The sequence below is a fragment of the Lissotriton helveticus genome, chromosome 12 (assembly GCF_964261635.1).
Source record: "Lissotriton helveticus chromosome 12, aLisHel1.1, whole genome shotgun sequence".
NCBI classification, from domain to species: domain Eukaryota; kingdom Metazoa; phylum Chordata; class Amphibia; order Caudata; family Salamandridae; genus Lissotriton; species Lissotriton helveticus.
The window spans coordinates 723,680,626-723,702,304 of record NC_136073.1 but is presented as its reverse complement, the minus strand read 5'-3'; the positions used below and the strand labels follow the sequence as shown (position 1 = coordinate 723,702,304).

The 21,679-nt window shown below is 42.6% G+C and overlaps 1 protein-coding gene across 2 annotated transcripts in view; it reads left to right on the top strand.

Moving 5' to 3' along the window:
• The first annotated feature begins 805 nt into the window (after window positions 1-805).
• Window positions 806-21,679, top strand: part of NCSTN (nicastrin) — a 156,179-nt gene continuing 135,305 nt past the window's right edge. For both annotated transcript variants that reach the window (XM_078669750.1, XM_078669749.1), the window contains exons 1-2: window positions 806-942; window positions 16,410-16,514. In XM_078669750.1, coding sequence (XP_078525876.1) covers window positions 837-942; window positions 16,410-16,514 — 211 coding nt within the window. In that variant the 5' untranslated portion in view covers window positions 806-836. The remainder of the gene's footprint in view (window positions 943-16,409; window positions 16,515-21,679) is intronic.

Genomic DNA, 21,679 nt, shown 5'->3' with positions numbered 1-21,679 from the left:
AGAAATTATAAAAAATCACACATATCAATTTGAAACCTTGGCAGCTACGAGTTTTATTCGTGAGGCAGCTAACATTAAGCCTATATTTGGCCTAAAAAATGGGGTGCCCTGTCTAAATTGGGTCTGTTGTTGGGCTGCTGGGTTATGACTTTAGAAGAAGAGGTTGTGGTCTTCAAAATGAGATGTGGGCAAGTTGCAGAAATACATTGTAGGAATGAAGGCACATATGAATCTTATTTCGAGTATTCTATGCCCAGAGCAAGGAGGCATGCAAGGGACATTAACGTTGAAATACTGCGATTAATAAATAAATCATGCAAATGTAACGAATTTCTTGTAAATATTTACTTTTCTTTTTACTTTAATGTAACCTAAGCCACAATGTCTCCTAATTACTTGCGACGTATTTAATTTAAATCAATGACACTGAAGTAGTTTCTGAAAATGTACGCAGCCGCGTAAATTGATATGGGTCGATATTAAAGAAGATAAAGAATCATAAAATACACATTATAATCAATTAAAAATATATATATAAATAATTTGGCGCCTTGATAAAAAGTCTTTGGAAAGTGTAATTTCTATGTGAAGCTTGATCAAATTTAGTATCAATCTACTGCAATGTAAGATGGACGCCCGCTTCGCAGAGGGAAACGGTGTCTTCGGAGCTTGTCTGTTTCCAGGGTCTCTTTATTTCCGTGTAGTTCCTGGGTTGTTGACATAGAAGAGGGACGAAAGAGCAAAGTGCTCACTGAAACAAAAGACGAGCACCAGAGAGCAACAGAAGCGGGGTTGTTTCCGGAACCGGGTTTTCGAAGCCGGAAGTGCACTGAACTATGACTGCTAAGAGTATTAGGAAGATGACAGCAGATGCGAAAGGGAGATGGAGCTGGGTGTGTCATTGCACAGCTGTATTGGTCCTCTTCCTGCTTCCGATGCCGGGTGAGCATTATGTCTGTAGGATCATCAGCATCATTGCTCCTGCTATATGTGGCCATTTACCTTTAATTAACATTCTTCGGAGGAGAGGCAAATGTATCCGGAGTTAAGTCGTCTTTGATACAATTGTTCTTGAATATTACTTTCTCATTAGTGAGTCTTGTGTTTCCCCTTGACCCTGTTTACCTTCAGCGTAGGGTAAGCGATGGACTTCCCCTTTTAATGTATGTTCACAGTGTAGGTGATCTGTGCCTTCGTTTTTTTTTCTCTTCCATTTTATTAGCACAGTGTCGTTGTCCTCTGTTCTCGTAACTTTTAGAGCAAGACGTGTGCATCTAGTTATGTAGTCTTTAATTTCGAGCCTGTGCTACGAGTTATCACTCGTCTTTCTTTAGTCGATAGTCTGTATTGTGATGTTCTTCCCATTTAGTGATCGTTCACGTCCCATGTCATCCTCTAAAATGGGCATACAATTGCTTCTTTTTAGGTCTTGCCCACAAGTCACTTCAAGCTGTCTGCGAAAAGATCTATTGTCATCTTACCGTGAGCTTAGAGCTCGCCATTGCTTACGCATGGTTTGCTTTTTTTCACTCTCATTTGTTTACTTTTCATTCATTAGCTTGTGTTGGCTTGCCTTCTTGTTCTTGCCCCACCCCTGGATCATACTCGTGTCCTTTCACTGCTTAATTTTCAGGCACTACTTTTTTCTTTTTAGATAAGTCCACAATGAGAGTGAATGTGTTTTCCAGCTGTCTATGCTCTGCAATGCTCTCGCTCGGCTCATCTATGTACTTTTCTCCCACACCCTATGTCTTGCACTCACCCTTGTTTTGTTGCCCTGCTCTCTTTCCTGTGTGCTACTTTTCTCTCCATGCTGCCCTTTTGTATACTTCTCCCCCCCTCTCTGTGCTGCTCCCGCACTTGCCCCCTATGATGTGCTGCTCCCGCACTTGCCCCCTATGATGTGCTGCTCCCGCTCTTGCCCCCTGTGTTGTGTTGCTGATCCCGCTCTTGCCCCCTGTGTTGTGTTGCTTCTGCTCTTGCACCCTGTGTTGCTATCTGTGTTCCTCATGCTCCCTGTTGTTAGTCATTGTCCCCCGCCCCTTTCCGTGTTGCTTCCTTGTACCCACCATCCATGCTACTTCCACCCCACCCTACATGCCTTCAGTGTTACTTCCTTCCATGCCTTTTGTTCTTCTTCCTTCAACCCGGCATTCTATGTTTCTTTCTGTGCCATAGTTTTTGCTTCCCACCACCTTTCCGTATTGCTGTCTCCCACCTTTCTGTGTTGTTTCCCCTAGCCCAGTCTAGAAAGAAAAAAATGCATTTAGCTTTTAACCGATTTAACTTGGATTGAAAGGTAAGGAAAAAAGAATTGTGCATCATTTTGTAAACCTACAGATGTTTGGTGTACGCGCTTGCAAAATGACATGGTAGACCTTGTAGGATTTTTCTGTCCAGTTTAGCCATTCTGTACAGCATCACGAAAAACCATTGGCAAAGCCATTAGGTTCCAACAACAAGTCATCTTGGCTTTGCAAATGCTTGTTCAAATTTAGGACTGGCATAATTACCAACATTCTCCAACATGAAGAACTAGAACATTTCATGTTTCAATGCCACTTACTCACAGATTGGCAGTACCACGTGATGGTTTCCTCACAAGTGAAATAACGTGCAATCAGAAGCATACGTTTGTTGCAGGTCAGAGGGAAGCATTATGTACCATTTGGCAGCTGTAAAAATCTGAAATATAAATTACCTTGCATTAATGAGTGAGCGTTTACTCTTACTCCAACAATGTTTCATTTAATAACTCAATCTGTAGCTCCAAGGTGACCATTTCAAAATGCTACACTGAATGCTGATTTTCCTAGATTTTGCGCCTAAAAGTTTCCAGTTCGATTGAGGATACTGTGGCAAGGAAAATGCTTTCTTTTCTTTATTTAAGCAATTTAGACATTTAAACAACAATATAAATGCCATCATGAAACAAAAGGACCAAAAGCCTCATGAGTTTTAGAACCTTGTGACACCACATCCGAGCAGTGCAATCAGGATTTGATGAGTCAAATAAATGTTCCATATATAGCCAATTGATCTCTTTAAAAAATGCTTTCTTTATTTTATAAACCTAGAATAGAATATATTGTTAAACATGAAGAATCACAGTCACCACATCATCAGTCAACAAGAAACTGATTCGATAATAAAAACAACATAGTTACCATTCTTGATTTAGAAAAGTATGCCACCCGCCACAGCAAATTCTGGGTGGGACAAGTCTGTAGCCAGCACCTTCAAGTGTAAGAACTCTTTGAGGGATAATCCTCGCCTCTGTGCCCTTAATAGAATTGAAAACTATTGGATCTAAAAGCTAGGATATTCTACATTCTGTGTCAGGGCTGGAATTTGAGGATTATGCCCATTTAAAGTACAATAAACATGTTTGCCTTGTTCATTAAATTCTTAAAGTAGAAACACTTTAGAACATACTCCAATGACCAGCATGTACATTTCATGATCTCCTCTAGGTGGATACCAAATATCAGAGATTTGAAAGCCATGGTGGCCCTTAGTCGAGAGCAATCCCTAAACAGAGGTTTAAGTACCAGCTTCAGACATGGTCGACCTTCTAACATGGCAGCCAGCAATGGAGAGAAAGGCTTCCAGAAAGATGTCGGAGGCTAATTTGCTTGTGATGGTCTGTACTACTCTGAATGTGCCTCATGTTTCTTTAAACATCTCACCACACAAAGATTCGGCTGGTGTCAGAAGTTCAGATAAGACATCGATCTAGAAGGTTTTTGTCCATCTTCATAGGGGTGAAAATTCTTCATGAGATGTCTAGTGATGTCTGAAATTGTCCAGTAGGAAATTAAACAGAGATGTGTTGCCAATTTGGCAGATAATTGTTTCATAGATAAATCCTCTTTTGAGGGCCAGTGCTGCAGGATTGTAAATCCGATTCCCCGTAGAAGTTTGCAAACCAAGAAGTGTTGCCCCCCTGGAACTTGCAGAATCGGAACATGACCTGCAATAATGGCTGATGTAAAATTATTTAGAGACCTCTATGCCATGCCCAACTCTGCTAATTCAAAATGGAATTTCAAAATATGCGCTCTATCTGCCCGAATGGTATTGAAATCCTTTTCTGGACTCCAGCAACATCTGCGTCCCCAGGAAGAGTTGCAACACTTATAGGTGCTGTCTGCTTAGAAATCCGAATGTATTGAGCAGCTTTGTCCAAAAGTCCTGGCAGCTGTCATCTGTCCTGAAAAGCCTCCACGCCTACAGGCGTAGGCAACCCTCGACCATCAGAGGATTATGATTAAACAGAGGATCCACAATTAAGTCTTGCACAGGGGTGGCTGGTGTTCAAGGGCTGTGGCGCTCCCTCTTTTGCCTTTCTATTGAAGCAGTTATTCAAATACATTTAAAAAACAAATTTTTTTTGACTCCTATTACCAGTGAAAGTAATGTACTTTCATAAGGCCCACTGCACCCGTGTAAGCATGTGGCTGACTCTGTACACCAGCGCTTACTGGGCTTTCACACACACATAGTGACATCTTTGTCTTATCTCCTCCTCCACCAGTAGTGCTGATAGTAAACAGCCTTGATCTTTTCACTATTCAGTCCTGAATCTTAAAGACTGCATACCACTGAGCTACTCTTACTCCACCCATTCATATCTCCTCATAGAGTGGGGTGTGATCAGCAAGCCTTACTGACCACACCCCGCTATATGATAAAATGGTGGGTTAAGAGGCATGTTACCGGAGGTCTACCCATACTTTATAGTCACATTTTATTAACAGTATATGGCATTACTCAATGAAGCAGGAAGAGAGTCTAGACAGAAGAATAGAAATCAGTTAATAACTTCATCCAGTGATTGTCTGGGAGACAAGAGTGTGTGACCTGATCTCAACCCATAAATACAAGGACCACACAAGAGTAAGGTGGACAGGCCTCGAAAAATCATAAAACTTTTACCAGATCTGCAATTCTAGTAGCTTGAATAATCTACTTGACCTAACTGTAATGTATTTGCCCCATAAATTGAACTGAATTTTATTTAGCAGCGCTGCCTTTTTCATCCACATATGAGAGCACCTTCCAATATGCAAGTTCAGCATTCCCTCTGTACAAAAACCTATTTGGTTTGATTTAATAGACTAAACATTCTCTCCATGCATAATAAGAATCTAGCCCACATTTAGGGCACGCATGACTCCCCCACCCCCGGCATGACTCTTAATTCACTAATAGTATTGCCGTCCGGGCAGGGCCAGGAATGTTTTTCAGTTTATCTTTAAAAGCTCACTTTTAGTAAACATATTACTAAAGAAGTGATCTCTGTCTCTGAACACAGAATAAATGTGACAACATAAATACAAGATTTAAAGGCATCCTTAATGTTCAATCAGTCAGACAAATTTGTATAGCGCGCTACTCACCCGCTAGGGTCTCAAGGCGCTGGGAGGGGAGGGGGGGGGGAGTTGCTACTGATCGAACATCCAGGTCTTGAATTGTTTCCTGAAGGAGAGATGGTCCTGGGTCAGCCGTAGGTGGGTGGGGAGGGAGTTCCATGTCTTGGCCGCCAGGTAGGAGAAGGATCTTCCTCCGGCGGTGGCTTTGCGAATTCGTGGGACAGTGGCGAGTGCGAGGCTGGCGGATCGGAGCTGGAGGGTGGGTGTGTAGAATGTGAGGCGGCTGTTGAGGTATTTGGGGCCCATGTCGTGGAGAGCCTTAGGTGTGTGGGGGAGGAGTCTGAATGTGATCCTCTTGCTGACGGGGAGCCAGTGCAGGTCCTTCAGATGGGCATAGATGTGGCTGTGACGGGGGATGTCCAGGATGAGTCGTGCTGAGGCGTTCTGTATGCGCTGGAGTCTTGTCTGGATTTTGGCTGTGGTTCCAGTTTGTGAGTGAGCAGAATGCCTGTTTGTCAGATTGTCAGAAGGGACGAGAAGGCTCTGAATATAGCTCGACCTGAATAAATCTGACTTGCCATAGCTAGTGGGCGAGTAGATTTGTCGAGGCCTGGTTTGAGCTTGGTCTATTTACAGAAAGTAAGTAGAAATCTGTTCTCACAGCTCTCCCTTCCCTTTGCTGTCTCTCCAAGTGCTGGTGCCTCTCTAAGGCAGCAATGGTTTCAGTACTTTATCATGGCTGGTGATTTTTGTTTTATTTCTTCTGTAGATTAATTGCTACATGTGATATGTCATATTAAACCCATATTAAACAATCTGCAGGTTAAATAATGCAAACATTAACAAAGCCTGTAAGTGTAGCTTTTTATCTGTAAAACTGCTAGATGCTGGATGGGGAAGTCTATGTGCGTTTGTGTGAATGGATGAGTCAGGGATTTCAGGGGTTGACTGAGAGGCTGAGTAAATGTGGGCGACTAGTTGGGTGAATGGCAGTGGATAGCTTAATGTGGATGAGTGAATGTATAGGTGACAGAAGGCAGTTGGTGAGTGACGTGTTGAATGTAGGTGGGTGAATAGAAGTAAGTGGGTTGTGAGGCTTAATCACATGGTGCATTGTGCCTCACCACTATTTTCAATCACCAGCTGCCACTGGTCTGGAGTAAATGGCAACAGGACTGGGCAGTGTTACAGTTGTTCCAAGAGAATTGGAAACCACACTTGTGACTTCCACGGGTCACTACTATGATCAACTCCACTTCTTGCCTGCAAATCGGGGAGGTCTCCCTGGGTAGTATGCTAAATGGGGGGAGGGGAAGCATGCTGAAGAGCTCCTCACCAGTATTGAAGGAATGCTTCTGTTGTTTTCACTTCTGGATCCGACTTCCAGATGAAGAAAGTGGGAAGTAGTCTATTGAGCTGGTATTCAAAGAGATCTAGATGACACGGACTCCAGGTCTACTAGTACCAGGAAGACTTCACTCTTCAGCATCCAGTCACTGTTGTCCAATAAGAACTAGGAATTCTAGCACGTTAGTTTGTTGCTGCCAAGCAAACATTCTGCTCTGTCCGCAGTTTTGCCATGGAGGCAATATTTTGCCAAAGACCTTGGCTAACATCATTAAGAGGCCTTGAAAAGACAGATTGGATTGAAGCTGAATGACATTCAACAATTCTCACAATTTGTTTAATGGAAGACTGACCTTTTACCAAGTCTTTACATGTCTTTTTCTTTGAGTGAATCACTGTATTGGAGAGCGAGAGGGATGCTCCCACTGAATTAATTTGGAACCCCCAAAACAGCAGTTGTTGCTTTGGAGACAGCTGAGACATTGATTATCGATCAAATATCCAACAAGAGGTTGATTGTCATGGAGAGCTGATGAATTAGGAGAGAACAACCATGTGAGAACAGTAGAATATTATCCAAATTAACCATCATTCACACCCCTTTTGCCCTCAAAGTTCATGCCACCGGCTTCATCAGTTTAGAGAAGCGCCATGGGGTGGAGGAGAGGCCGAACAGGAGAGCCCAGAACTTATAAGTTCGATCCTGCCTCTGAAACTGCAAGAATCTGTGACAGAGTTAAAAAATGTGTGGTCAGATATGTATCTTTCAAGTTCTGATGAACCATTGAGTCCCAGCGGCGGGGAACCCTCTCTATTTTGAAAGTTCTGTACTTTATCCAGGAGTTGAACTCCTTCAGGTTTATGACCACCCTCTTTTTTTGTCCACAACAAAAACATTACTGTAGAAACCACATGCACAAGGTAATGTCTCATGGATAGTTCTCTTAACCATGAGCTGATTGACCTCCTGAGAGATCACACCCTACAGGGGAACAGCAAACCATATCATTCTCACATTATGGCAGTAAATGTAAAATACAAATGTAAGGAATAGGCTGAGTGGGGGCCCAGGGGTACTGGAACCAGAAAAAAAAACTAAGCCCCGGTAACCAGTTTACAAAGGTATATAAATATGCAAATGGTCTTTAAAGACCTGTGAAAAAGTCGGGTGTCAGAAAGAAGACTCTAGACACTGCCCAGCCGAGCCCACAGCAGCTCGAGCTGCCGTGCCCCGGGCTGAGACACAAGACAGAGGGAGGGGGGGTGAAGCCCTTTGACCCTATGGGCATTGCATGCCTGGCTGAGAGTGCCGGATTAGAAATCAGTTTGGCTCACTGTCTGCCTGTAAGGAAATACAGTCGGAAGAAACATTTGGTAGAGAAGTTGTGACAATATATAACAGCAAAAGGAGAGCACTTTTCTCGCCTGCTGAGCAGCTATAAAACAGTGTGATTGGCTATATGTGGTACCCTTTGTGTGCCTCATGGCATCCTAATTGGTTGCACTGTTTGAATGTTGTCATACTGTTCTGAAAGGCCCATGGGACTTGTAGCCTTTTTGTTTTATGATGGTATGTATATTGTTTAAGTTTCTGCTGAGTTGCTAAAATAAAGTAAAGAAGGCATTATCCTTGGCTGTTGGGATGACATCAAATTCATACTTTTGAAGACGATTCTATTCATGCTCAACAAGCTGGCATTACGTCTTAAATTCAAACCTTGCACAATGCCATATGGTTATGGACATCAATTTGCTGACTGCCATTTAACCTCAAAAGCAGCAGGGCTACCTAAATCAGTTCGGTTGGCATGTATTCCGCTTTTCTCCTGTTTGTCCGTGGAATGGGCACCCAAGCTTCCTCTTTGATATCAGGTTAGGGAATTAGATTTCCTAACCTTTCTGTAACATGTTTCGGTATTTATTAGCCATTTCCCCCGGTTTCCAGGCAAGGATGAACCACATTTTTGTACCTGGGTAAAATTGAGAAGGTTCGTACTTTATTGCGCCGTTTAATTGCTGATAAACTTTACACCGGTTATAATTTTGGTTTCTGCAGACGGGGATGCCAGGAGTCCAAATTATCTGCTCCACTTGTTATCAGGCATGCACTGAAAAAATGCAGGGTGAGGGTACTTAAGAATGAGAGAACATGTGCAGGAAAACAAAAAATGTAATTCTAAACTCCTGTTTATAGCATACACCTCTACAAGAAAACTCTACAGGTAAATCCCTTTCAAGTTGGTCGATCCACTTACCACCTTGCTTTAAAGAATGCTGAATTTGCCCTTCTTAAATGAATGCAAGGGCTCCACTTAAACCCCTAATTGAGACTGGATCAGCGAATCACGCGTGACGTTTTCTGTAGTAAAGATGCCATATACTTCAGTCAGCAAGTGTACTTTGTTTATTCCCTCGTTAATCTTAGTCATTTTTTATGTGATCTAAATAACAATCAGAAATATTAATCTTAAAGCTTTGTGAATTTTATTATGCTGTCACTTATTATTTTATGTTAAATGTAATGATAATAGTTTTATGAGAGGCTCTACTGAAGTGCTCAATTAAAGTAATGCATCAACTGGATTAGCCAACTTTCCTCAGAAGTAAGGGTTGGGGGGGGGGGTATCCCCTCCAATGTGAAGACTCTGTCACCTTTCTCAGATTTTACTAAAAATGCAGGTCATATGCTCCAAATAAATGCCATACGAAAGCTATGTGAATTCCTACTGGTTTTTCAGACATTCCAACCTGCCTGGGATTGATTTTAACTTGGTTAATTGAGGCTTTGCATAGTGCCTAACCATTAGTGCGTTATGGAATGTGAAGCATGTACCCTTTCATAAAGCAATCATGCATCTAAAATTCCACTCCTTTGGGTTATAGGGTGTTAATATTTTTTTATTATACTTTTTCTCACTATAAGTATTCCTCGTTTCAGTGCAAGTTGACAAACAAACAAATCCATACTATTTATGCTGCAGTGTCTATTGTTCTTTGCAGTAGTTTTATCATGTTTCCATTTGGAGCTTTTAATAACAACCTTGTAAATGGCCACTAATATCGACTCTAGCAAATGGCCATGGTGTTATGCAGGTAGAGATTAAAGGCATGTCAAATTAAATGGTGCTTATTATAACCGCTTCAGTTCTATCTGTTAGAGGCTGTAAAATAATTTTGAAAAAACAGTAGAAAAATGTTTATGGTTTGAGCAGAGGAGGTTGCGTGGAATAATGACAGATACCTGTCTAGGCTTGTCCCTGACGGAACCTGTGTCAGTGGTGCTGAAAATATCACTGTAGAATGTGAGGTAGTATTCTGGCCGCATAAGGGTTTGGTAAGCAATGGTCCTTTTGAATGGGCAGACCTCCAGTGTGGGATCATTTCAGTATAGTAGGGAGTGAACCTTTCAATGCCTTCACTTGTGGGACCTGTTCTTTGTATGAAGGACTTTTAGACTTTCAGTAACGGGTGTACGTTTCGTGTGTTGATGATAATCCCTGGCTTGTATATATATGGAATGTTTGCCATTCCTTTTTTTTTGTGGGGTACTTGGTTTAGTCTTTTGTCTGCTCCCTTCTTTTTGTTACAAATTCTATTGTTGAGAGTAGCTTCCAGTGCTGCTTGTACAAAACTCGCACAGTTTGCAAAGTAGGCTTATCCGTTAACAGGTGAAGACAAACTGAGCCTGGACAGAACAGAAGGCAGGAATGCATAGCGACATGAACATATTAACGCCAGATTATTCGAACATTGGTTCAATGACAGGTCTGCGGTTTGAAGAACCGGATGGTCTTCTTTTGTAAATAGGATCTGCTGATTCAATCTGACACCCTGAAGTCCTAAATGAGCATAGAAGCTTCTGAATGAGAGAAGGCCCAATGACTTGCTAAGGATCCAGGTCTCCTAGTGGAAAAACCTGAAGTTAAGGCAAAAAATACTGGACAGACTTTCGGTCTTCTGGGCAAAGGAAATGGAATTAATCAGAATAGATTATGATGGTACCTAAACAGAGGCATCCAGGTTTCGCTGGAAAGTGAACTGTGGGATGGGAGTAGAAGACTAGAAAAAAGAAGTTTGCTCTTGGCACTCAAAATTGCAGATTGATGCAAAATTGGGAGTTAAGTTATTTTTAATGATTGGTATTGGGTATTGCAGAGCCTAAGGTGAGGGTAATGCTGCAGTCGATCAGTGTTGGGCCACGGGTCTGGATGGCAAAAAGCCATCCGCTGGTGAAGAAGAAAGAATAACCCAGCAAGTTAACTTCATGGCTCCTAATAACAGGGTCAAGGAAACTTGAACATTAACACTGGCAGGAAACATGTACACCCCAACAAGGGTTGATGCTGACGCCAGTTGACAGATAAATGCATGGTGGAACAGAGCAACACAGACGCTTGTAAGGGAGACAGAAGCCCAGTTTACCAGAGGCCAGCATTGTATCAGTTTAACAGGGTAAGAGAGACAAGGTTAAGTTGTTAGGAATGGATCCACTTCACTTCAATATCAAGCTGGGCTGTCTCTGAGAGGCAAAATGCCTGAGATGCACAGTTTATAATCTGTCTGAATATGTCACTGACTCTGCTCCGGCTCACACAGCCTACTATATTATATCTGTTTCCCCATAAACCACCCCATCTCGGTATGAGTCTGATTTTATTTTCAAGTGACTTGAGCATATCACTCCTTCTTTCTTTCTTGCATTCACTTTCTTTGTGTGTATGTCAGTCTGATAGGGTGACAGCAGCAACGTGTTGTGTGTCATGTGAGAAGTGAAACAATACAGCTGAAGAAAGTTCAGCTTTTGGTGCACAATGATTCTTTCTTCTTTGAACTGGGAGGGTAGATCAACTGATTTTCAGATGTGGAGGAAGGGAAGAACTTGTCGGACAAGGGTCAAGATGGAATTTTAACTCCTGGATGTGTAGATGTCTATTTTTGTTTCCTGGCCTTTTGGTCTTGAATTGTTCGCCTAATATAGTGGTGTATTGAAGTTCAGAGCCTTAAAGGTAATGTTCTAGTTCGACTTTCTTAGTCCCTCATTAGTCCTGCCGCTCTTACATGGATGCTCTTTAAGAGAACATAATCGGTGATGATGGTGGAAGGGGTGCTGACTTCATCTTGAAGCTGGGATAGTAAGTGCCATGCTGTCTGTATCTTATTTGCCATTTTTGTTTTAAGAGTTCAGTGTGGCATTGATGTGGAATCCAGGTCACTTAGCATGATCTGATTGTTATAGAGTGAGTTCAGTAAGGTTCACCGCTGAAGAGGCATTCTTAAACTTGTTATTGGCCCAAATTATGTTTTTAAAGGATTCCGCTTTATCTATGCATTTGACTTTAAGATCTGATTAGTGAAAAGACCGATATTAGTTGAGACAGTTGATGGCACTGCAAGAGGGGAATTTTAGATAGTTCTGGATATAAGCGCTTGCAGACTACTCTGGTCTGAGGACTTCGGTTTAGGTAAGCAGATTAATAGTAGTGCCTGTTTGGCTGCATTTGATGGGAGCATGCAAATGTTGTTTAGCCAGTCATTGATGTTTGTGGTTTACTGGAAATAGCTGCACAAGCGTTAAAGTATTTAATAATGGTTTTATGAGGAAGTGATATAAGTAATAGGTATTTTACTGACTTTGTTTTCTCTAAATTTGGAGAGTCTGATGTGCAGGACTACAAAATAGAAATAAAAATCTATTACAAAAGCCCAGGTATAAGGTAATGTCCGCTTTCCTTTTTATTTCATTTCGACTTGCTTGATGTTTGTGTTTTCTAGCAAGGTGTGGAATGTTTCTAAATCTGGATTCTCCCCATCATCTTAGCCGGTTCCTTGTTGTCCCCTCTTCGTTACCAGATGGGCCACGCAGGAGAGAGGCGGTTTCGTTTGACTGCCGCTGTGTATCGCGCCTAGTGTACTGCAATAGTCATATAGTCCAGTGTTGTGTGGTGTGCCAGGGCATCCCTGAATCACGGCGCAGGCCTCACTAGAGTGTGTCTCAGCAAGCATTCCGGGAGCCCACTTACAGCCTTTTATCCACGTTAAACACCACTGTGAGCTTTTATGGCAAGGTCCGCTGTGTGTGCCCAATGTTACTCCTACTGGTGTTTCTCACGTTATGTGACGAGTTGGAGGGACCTCCAAAATCAATGCCCCCAACACTCTACATCTTGGCAGCAGCACTCCTCTTTGTTATGAGGGCTTCCCACTCTATTGGCACTTCTGTGCTTGTGTCTCGCTGTGCACCTCCAGTCACTATCGGCCTCATCTACGCGGCAACAAAGCACCACTTGGGCAGACCTTGCGAATCTCCTTCTCCCTCGATCTCCTTGCCGAACGCAGGTTCATAGGCCCTCCGTTCACCCATCCTCCCGATGGAGCTCCTCTTGGCCGAATACCGATGGATACCTGCCGAGTGCCCCGGTGGGCCCAGGGGTCTAGCGAGACACTCCGCTTCTCACTCTTCGACGCAGATGGTCTCTCCTCATAGGCCTGACTTGCTTGTCCGCCCTTCTCCACCGCGAGAGCACACGTTTCCGGCCAGTCTCACTTCGGGTCCACTGCAGGCGCAATCTGGGACTCGGACACGTCTCTGGTCTTAACTACAGGTCCCCCTATGATATTGTCATGGTCTTATCTAGTGCTCGCGGCAGCCCTCGTTGCCTAAACTCTTTCCTCCCTTACAGCCTGCTACGTCTGTAGCCACTCCACTACAGCGCGGGTGCCATCTTGGTAGTGTCACTTCTTCCGCGCCGTAACGGATTTGCCTTGGTGATCCTCGGTATTCAGGCCTCTCACTCCAACCTCCACTGTTCGACTTTAGAGCGCTCCCCCTGCTTAGTTGATCTGACCATCTGCTGCCGCCGGAGCGCACTCCTCTTATGTTCTCACCTCAGGTGTCCGGGGTGCAGGTCCGTCTCTGGTGCCTGTAAAAGCGTTATTACCGGTCTCCCTCACACTGCCAGTCCCCTGGGCTCATCCAGTGCTTGAGGCTTTTCTCATTACTGAGGCCCTTTCCTTCCTCACAGCCTGCTTCGTCTGTAGTCTCCCTGCCCTGGCGCCGGCGCTATCTGTTGCTGTCTCGTCCGCTCCTCGCAGCAGCGGATTAGCAGATTTCATCACTTTTTGTAGGGGAGTAGACCTCGCCGCCTACTGCCCCTTGCTCCTGGGGTCCTCCGACATGCACCCCCGTGCTATCTGTGCCCGGGGCTCAGGATGTTCAATTATGGAGATACAGCTGGCGGAGCTCTGCAGTCCGCGTTCGCCCGCATCGGCTCCAGGCCACGACCCCGTGGGATGTTTCTCCCATTGCTTTACAAAATCTTTCTTATTCTGTTAGAAGATTTTGTTCTAGAGTGTGACATGAAAATCAGTGAATGACTGCTGTGCCCCTTCGTGTCCCGAGTGAACGATTGATGTGCTGTATGCTGTACTGTAGAGGGATCTGGATGTTGAAGTGGTGCTCAAAAGTGGAGCAGAACTTGGTCTCTGATGAAGAGAGCAGCAAAATTATATGTGCCTGTGGTATCTGCTGCATGCTGTATGGCTGATTGAGCATTGGTGAACATGAAGTATATAGTTAGTGTGTTTAAGGAAGAAATTGTGTTTAGATTTGGATGAGATTGTTGGGGTTGATTGTGTTGAGATGGTCCTGTGCAGAAGGAGTTTTTGTGCGTGTCTGAGAGCTGGCGGATTCTGGGTGATTGTGTGAGGTTTACATATACATTGAGGGGTGGTGGGAGTTATGGGAAACTCTTTGTACTTTGAGGCCCTAAAATAACAAGTTGGGGACATCAGTGTCTGTTTGCCCACAGTTGTGGACTGTGGGAGAACTGTAGTAGGTCGGGCGAGTGGGGGCAAGTAACAATACGGACAACTATGGAAGGAGGGAGGGCAGGTGCGGCCAAGCAACAACATGGACTATAACGGAGGATAGGAAAGCGGGTGAGGGCAAGCAACAACATGGACAACTACAGAAGGAGGGAGGGCCGGTGGGGGCAAGAAAAACTGTTGGGGGAGGAGAATTAGGCACATGAAGGGTGGAGAAGAGAGAACCTTCTGATTAAGACACACTGTGGTGGCGTGCGTAAACACAAATAAACAGTAATATAGTTAAAAAAAATTAGAAATTGAAGGACACAAGAAATGTCCATTCTTTATGGAAGGGACATACCTTCAGGAGACAGTATTCACTCTGTTTAGAGAAGACCTAAAAATAGGAGTTTTATACTTTTGCACACATTTAATATTTTTAAAACCTGGATCTGATAGATGGAGTGACTTGTTTGCCCACATGACAAGTTTTGATTTCTTAGTCTGCTCCATTTTTTTTAACCACACAATTTTACAGAGTTAGACCATGGGAGATGTAGTTGAAGAATATATGTTTAATACTTCTTAAGAATAATCATTCAGAGAGAGTAATGTGCTAATATCCAGATGCAGTGATCAGCTTATGATTTAAAGCTGCCCATGTTTTAAAGGTACTAGCAGTTTTCCACGTTTACAGACACAAGCCTGTTTATGTTGGAAAAGTATACATTTTTGTAGGAACCAAATTATGTTAAAAATGGTTCAGTGCAATTGGTCTGAAGGGAAAGGATGCAGTGGCAGTATTGCATCCATTGAGGATCTTTGATCTATTTGGAGTTTCGTAGACCAACAGCGTATTGCTTTGTTGCAAGTTTGTATATCTAGGATACAGATGGGTAAATCAACATTAGGTAAAAGCCTGCTTAAAATGTTCCTTTATCACGGTTGCCTTTAGTTCTTGTGCTGTGCTGGGAAACACCATGATTCTTCCAGGTAAAGGCAAGGGGCTGGAAATATCGAGCAGCTTTTTGGGTTTGTTGCAAGGGCTGCAGACTAGTGTGCTTGTGGATGGGTAGAGTTCACTCTGGATGTGACCTTGGTAATCTCTTCAGCCGTCTTTAAGCATTGTGGTTGTATGCAATTTAACAAGCCTAACCATCTGGCGGAATGCAAGATTCCATACGTCTGTCTTTAGTTTTGATTCATTTGAACTTTGAAGTGTTCTTGGTAGAGGAGTTGTTATCTTGGTCAATAATTTAGTTTGCGACTTGAATTGCATTTATGCATTTCCTGAGCCTCAAGGATTTGAGTTCTTCTCTCACAATGGCAATTTAATGTGCTCCAAAGCTTAAGTCTTTGGATGGATTCCAAAGCTTAAGTCTTTGAACCCATAGGAACGGGCCTCTGCCCTTCTGTCATTTTGAATATTGACTGACCGATGTTGTGGGAATTTGCTAAGCTAAGAATTTTAAGCTGTGAAGCACAGGTGCCTGGCTAAACTTTGGGCTTCTGTAAGTGACATGCATGGAAACATAGGATTTTGATCCTGATCAGAAAAGCAGATTCAGGGTTTAATGGCTCAGCCTGACTTTGTGAAAAGTCCAGTTTAGCCAGTATTGCAGTAATCTAGCTTTACTATTTCCAAGGCTCCCATTAGTTCCAGTTTTGACATGCAGAACATTGTTTAAAAGCATTGCAAATGAGACTTTAAAATTGTTTTTAATTCCTCTTGTTTTTGCGGTCTATGTCCCTTTACTTATTCCAAGATTTATATTAACCTTTAGCAGTTGCTGAGAGTTGTTCTATCTAAATCTGCCTGTATATGAAGCCAATTGTGCGATAAAGTCAACAATGTATTAAATATCTATTTTCATTTTTTAGGTCCTTGTTGTGGCAATTCAGTTGAAAGGAAGATCTATATTCCCTTGAATACAACAGCCACCTGTGTCCGTCTTCTAAATGCCACCAACCAGATAGGTTGTCAGTGTAAGTCTAAATGAACTGTTACTGTGATGTTTCATATAAGGTTCTATTTGACTTGAGTGCCGAACCTGTTTCAACATCTCATGCAGATTTCCTGCCCTTTTTCAATCTGCATTTGCATGAGGAAAACCTCTAGTTCAGTAGTTCTTAACCTGTGATTTGGTGACTCCTGGGGGTCCATGGTGCCTACTCAGGGGGCCATGACTGAGTAGAAAACTAAATAATATTCACACATTAATAAAGTGTTTATAAATTAAGATGCAAAATGTAAAATTGAAATTTTTTCAAATGTTTTGTAAACATGAAGGATATTTGAAAGTGATGGCTAAAAATTAAGTTATTATCCTCTGATTGATTTGTGGGAGAAGTGCACATGCATGAAACAGAATATAGTATGGGCAATGGATGGCCTCAATTGAATTTATAAAAGCTCCAATCTTCCCAATATATATATATATATATGTTTTTAAATATTTGTTTGTAAATTAAAATGTTCCATAATTTATGTATTTGTTTTAAAGCTTGTTTTTATATTTTTGGGTGTATTGTTTTGCAGTTCAAATCAGCGAATTGCTTAGGCTGTGGTCTTCTGCTTCCAGAAATGACTTAGTGGGGGTCCCCAGATTCCAATGAAGATTCAGTGCAGGTCCCCAGATTCCAGTAATGATTAAGTGGGTGTCCACAGAAGACAAAAAGATAAGACCCACTGCCCTAGTCTTTATCCCATTCCATTTCATTTTCCAATCCGCGTCTTCACCGATCATTTCCTCATGTTACCTTAGCCCAGTTTTTGCATAATGCTGTCCTCCATGATGTCACTTCAGATGTCATCAGTAATTCCATCAGTAATGTCATAGAACATGTCCTAAGTCTAGTAACATTTGAGGTCATAAGCAGTGCATGGCCAGAGAGCTTGGTTGAATATTAATAATCCTGAGTTATCTGGATGCAAATTCAATAGCTTGCAACTAACTACATTGTAACCCTAATTTAGTCCCTTCATATGCTTATATTTAGGAATTGGTGGCTGCTTAGGTTTATGTTGCTTAAACAATATCTGTCAGGTAACAGTTTTCTGATTAGATATCTTAAGCTATTTACTAACACCATCGACCAAAGAGGACTGCGGGAGAGATGTGCTGACTCTTCTGGGATTTGAGAAGCACTTCTTGAACTGGAATCTAGTGGACACCCAGACCCTTACAGCAAGCATTCGGCTAAACAACTAAATGTCGCAGTCGGTAGACCTAGACAGAGGTTCAAGAAGAGTGTCCACTCTTCCCCTTTTTGACCTCACATTGGAACCACTAGAACATTGAATCAGGGCAAAAAAACACATAGTGTACTAAATATGGCAGGGATGCATTTAAACTCTGAGTTTGCAGCTGACATATTATGGTCTATCGCAAACCCTGTGGTGTCCTTACCCATGACACTGGAAGAACTTAGATTGTTTAAAATTCACCTTAATAAACCAAGGACACCTACCCTACTAGCCCACATAGAGCAGTGAGAGTAGAAGTGGTGATCTGAAACCATAAATCACTCTTTGGATGTGGTACGTCACCGTTTTAAAAACGATTCTACTGCTCACAATGTTAAACGTCTTCCTGTTACTATGACTATATATAAAGAGGCAATACCTCAACTCGTCGCCCCCTCACTCGTCGCCCCCACACTCGTCGCCCCCACACTCGTCGCCCCCACACTCGTCGCCCCCACACTCGTCGTCCCCTCACTCGACGCCGCGACACTTGACGCCGTGAGGCTCGATGCTACTCTATGCTACACCACTAACTTTAAGCAATGCTGAACAGTGACCACGCAGGTGTACAGCATACGCGAAACCTATTGGCTTTGCCAATGCTTTTTTTCTTTATAGGGTAAACAAGAAAACCCCACGGGACAGATTAGGAACAGAGATGGTTTTTCTGTTCTTTTTCCCCACCTAAGAAAGTTAGTTATTTTATAGATTTATACAAAAGGGGCCTAATTACGAGTTTGGTGCTCCATCTGACTGCCAAACTCGCGGTGGTGTGGTCGAAACACCACACTGGGGGTCTGACTGCTGCAATAGGAGTCCCACCGCCACAGGACCACCGCAAACTGGGGATCCGTGATCCCTCAGTCGTGGTGCGGTAGTCTGGCCCAGCAATATGCTGGCGGTGCAGCCGCGGCACCGCCAAGCATATTATGTTTCCTCACTGCCACAGTTTTCATGGCATTGAACCTGCCATGGAAACTGTGGCCTCTGGAGCAGGGGATGAAGGCAGGGAGGCACATTTTGTGCCCCCTGTCTACATGCATCCCCACTTCCTGCATGCCATGGACTTAACAGTCCATGCCATGCAAAAACATTATATACGCCTGTTAGGTTGCAAGAGGTATTGAGCCCCTTCCCTTTGAAGTAGCACATTCAGTGCCAAAGTGAAACATAACCTTCTCTCTCTCTCTCTTTTTTTTTTTTTTTTTTTTGCATCTAACTTCCCAGTAAAATCGCTGTACTGCAGAGCCAACCTCCTTAATACAAATAGAGTGTGGAAAAGATTGATGGTACAAGAGTATCCACCAATACTGTAACAGCATCATAACTCTTTCTATACCCACAGGATCTAATAACTACACGTTAATTAGCACTCAGTCACTTTATCTTCTTATAACAGTGATCTCACCACCAGCAATGAAATCCCACAGTCCAATCAGTCAATGGAGAAGTAAAAACAAGGTTCCTGTTGTGTGGCACAAGTCTTACCAATGAGAAAATGACACTGTTTTACTCCCACGTTCGTAGTTCCGCAACAATGGACATTTAAAACAGTAGACAGAGATTTTGGTGGTCAAAATGCTGGTATCAGATTCACCTCCTTCAGGACTGTCCGATTAATGGCGATGGACTGTGATGCTTGAGCCTAGTCAGTCTTATAGGAGTCCAGAATTACTGATTTAACACAATATTGTGAGGAGGTAACAAAGGAACATTCAGTAGGTGCCCATTCCACTTCATATATTCTAGAGATGCTGATCTAGCTTGTGGAAATGATGGAAGAATAAAGCAGGAAAGAAGTTCCGCAATAAACAGGTATCCAACAGAACAATTCCATATTCTTACTGGTTGACCTGTGAAGAGAAAGAAGATTGCCTGTCTGAGATGTGGGACTGAGCTTGCTATAAGGAACTCATGACATGAGATGAAGATAGAGAATGAAGGCCCAAATTAAGCGAAGTACATGCATGGGAGGGCACCTCCAATATAGTGAAAGCACATAGAAGCCCCAACATCACCCCAGGTCAGCTGGTCAACACAATCCATTGAGAAACCCATGTGGAGTATATGCTATTTTATCTTCACAAGTTGAGAAGGGTGAGCCTGCATCGCTCCCAACAAGCCATGTTCTGTGCCTATATCTACCTCTTTTGTCTCTGCGCTGAGAACTCTACTCTGAATGAATCCCATTCCATGAGGTGGTTGTTACCCTTTTTTTCTGAACTCCTGCTTCTTCCTCCTAGCCCTCGAGATATTGAGTTCAAGTCATGCTCACATTTTCATCAGACTGAACGAGTGGTTTCAACTTCAGCCATGACATGCAGTGGTAGCACTGGTCGTAGTGTTGCTCTTCCACTAGGAAAATAAATGTTTTGTGACTTGTTAATTTTCATGTGATTTCACCAGCACTCAGATGGTGGAATGTAGAGGGTGGAATTGGGGAGCAAGGGCCAGCGGGAATGTGTAATTAATGTGGAGCTTGTATGTCCTGATTCAGCTAAATACGGAATTCCACCACAGCTTTTTAATGCAATGAGACTCGAGACTCTTGTGCCTAGGAAGTGTGACCCTTCGCACTCATTTGTAGCCATCCAGTCAGGCAGCTGGCCACAAGGATTCTGCAAAGAAGTGCAAGTAAAGCCTGAGAGTGGACTGCCTGTTGTTTGGGTGGTGGATTTTTTGGATCACAGTGATTAAATGGTCACTATTTTTCGGAGTGCATAATTTTTTTTTGAGCCCCAGGTGGCTAGGTCAGAGTAGATCCTTTGTGCTTGTTTCCTTGCCTGATTACAGTCATTGAAATCTTTAGTTTTAGAGAGGAGATCCAAGCACCTACAAGATGAGTTGAGAAGGTCTAAGCCTCTCCGATAAAATACCATTGGCCTTCTTCCTCAATATTAACCTTTTTTTTTTTTTTTTACCGCCCAATGCAAGGAACCTAGAACAATGTGTTGGGTTGATTTGCTAGACCAGAAGGTAGTAGGTCCTTCTTGTTTTCTTTGTATATCCTATGTTTACTGCCTTATAATTGTCTCGTAATGGAGTCCTTTTGCATTGATACATTAGATTCCGAGTGTACATTTAGGCTGTTAACTGTTAGCTGAAGTGTTAATCTAATTTTGAGGTTCTATCCCTTGCCCCCTCAGCAGCAACCCTTGATTGCTTGACCTGCTAACATCAGAGAGTCCAGTACTAAACGAATAAATGGTGATTCAGTTTCAGTTCTGCGATATTGGGGCTCCAGAATACTATTGGTCAATGATGATAATTCTACTCCTGACTGCGTGCGGATACCAAGAAAAGGCTTCAGAAATATCCAGCAGAGGCTGAAATCTAATTCAAAACTTTATCAAGTATAGAAACTGGTACCAGAGGTTAGATCTGGCCAATGTTATCCTCTTGAACTGAGTTTCTGTCGGATAAGGGGGCTTGGTGTCTCTTCGGTGGATTACAATGCTTTGGTCATCAATGATTTCAATTGGTCTTCACAGTTATAGTAACTCTCATAAAATTGCATCAAATATGGTGCTGTGAATGTTATGTAACTATATTTGATATCTGTTGATCTCTCAGTGGGTGCTGAGCGGATATGAACATTTGGATCCTCTTTTAGTAAAAATCTGCATAATTAAAATACCCCAATGTGAACCATGCCCATATAATGTGTTTATGTATGATTATTTGATGTATACATTTACAGCATAATTCAATGGTTAGTTAGCTCATTACGTGTAACTTAGATTTGTTTTCCCAATTCACTGATTTCTGTGGTAATTTACTATAATTCTTTCTTATGCAGATCAATAATGTGTATATATAGTATTTATGCTTCAGTACAATATCTTTTAATGTGGATTTCAAGGCTGCAGCTTTTTTTTTTTTTTACGATTGCCTTGAATTGCTT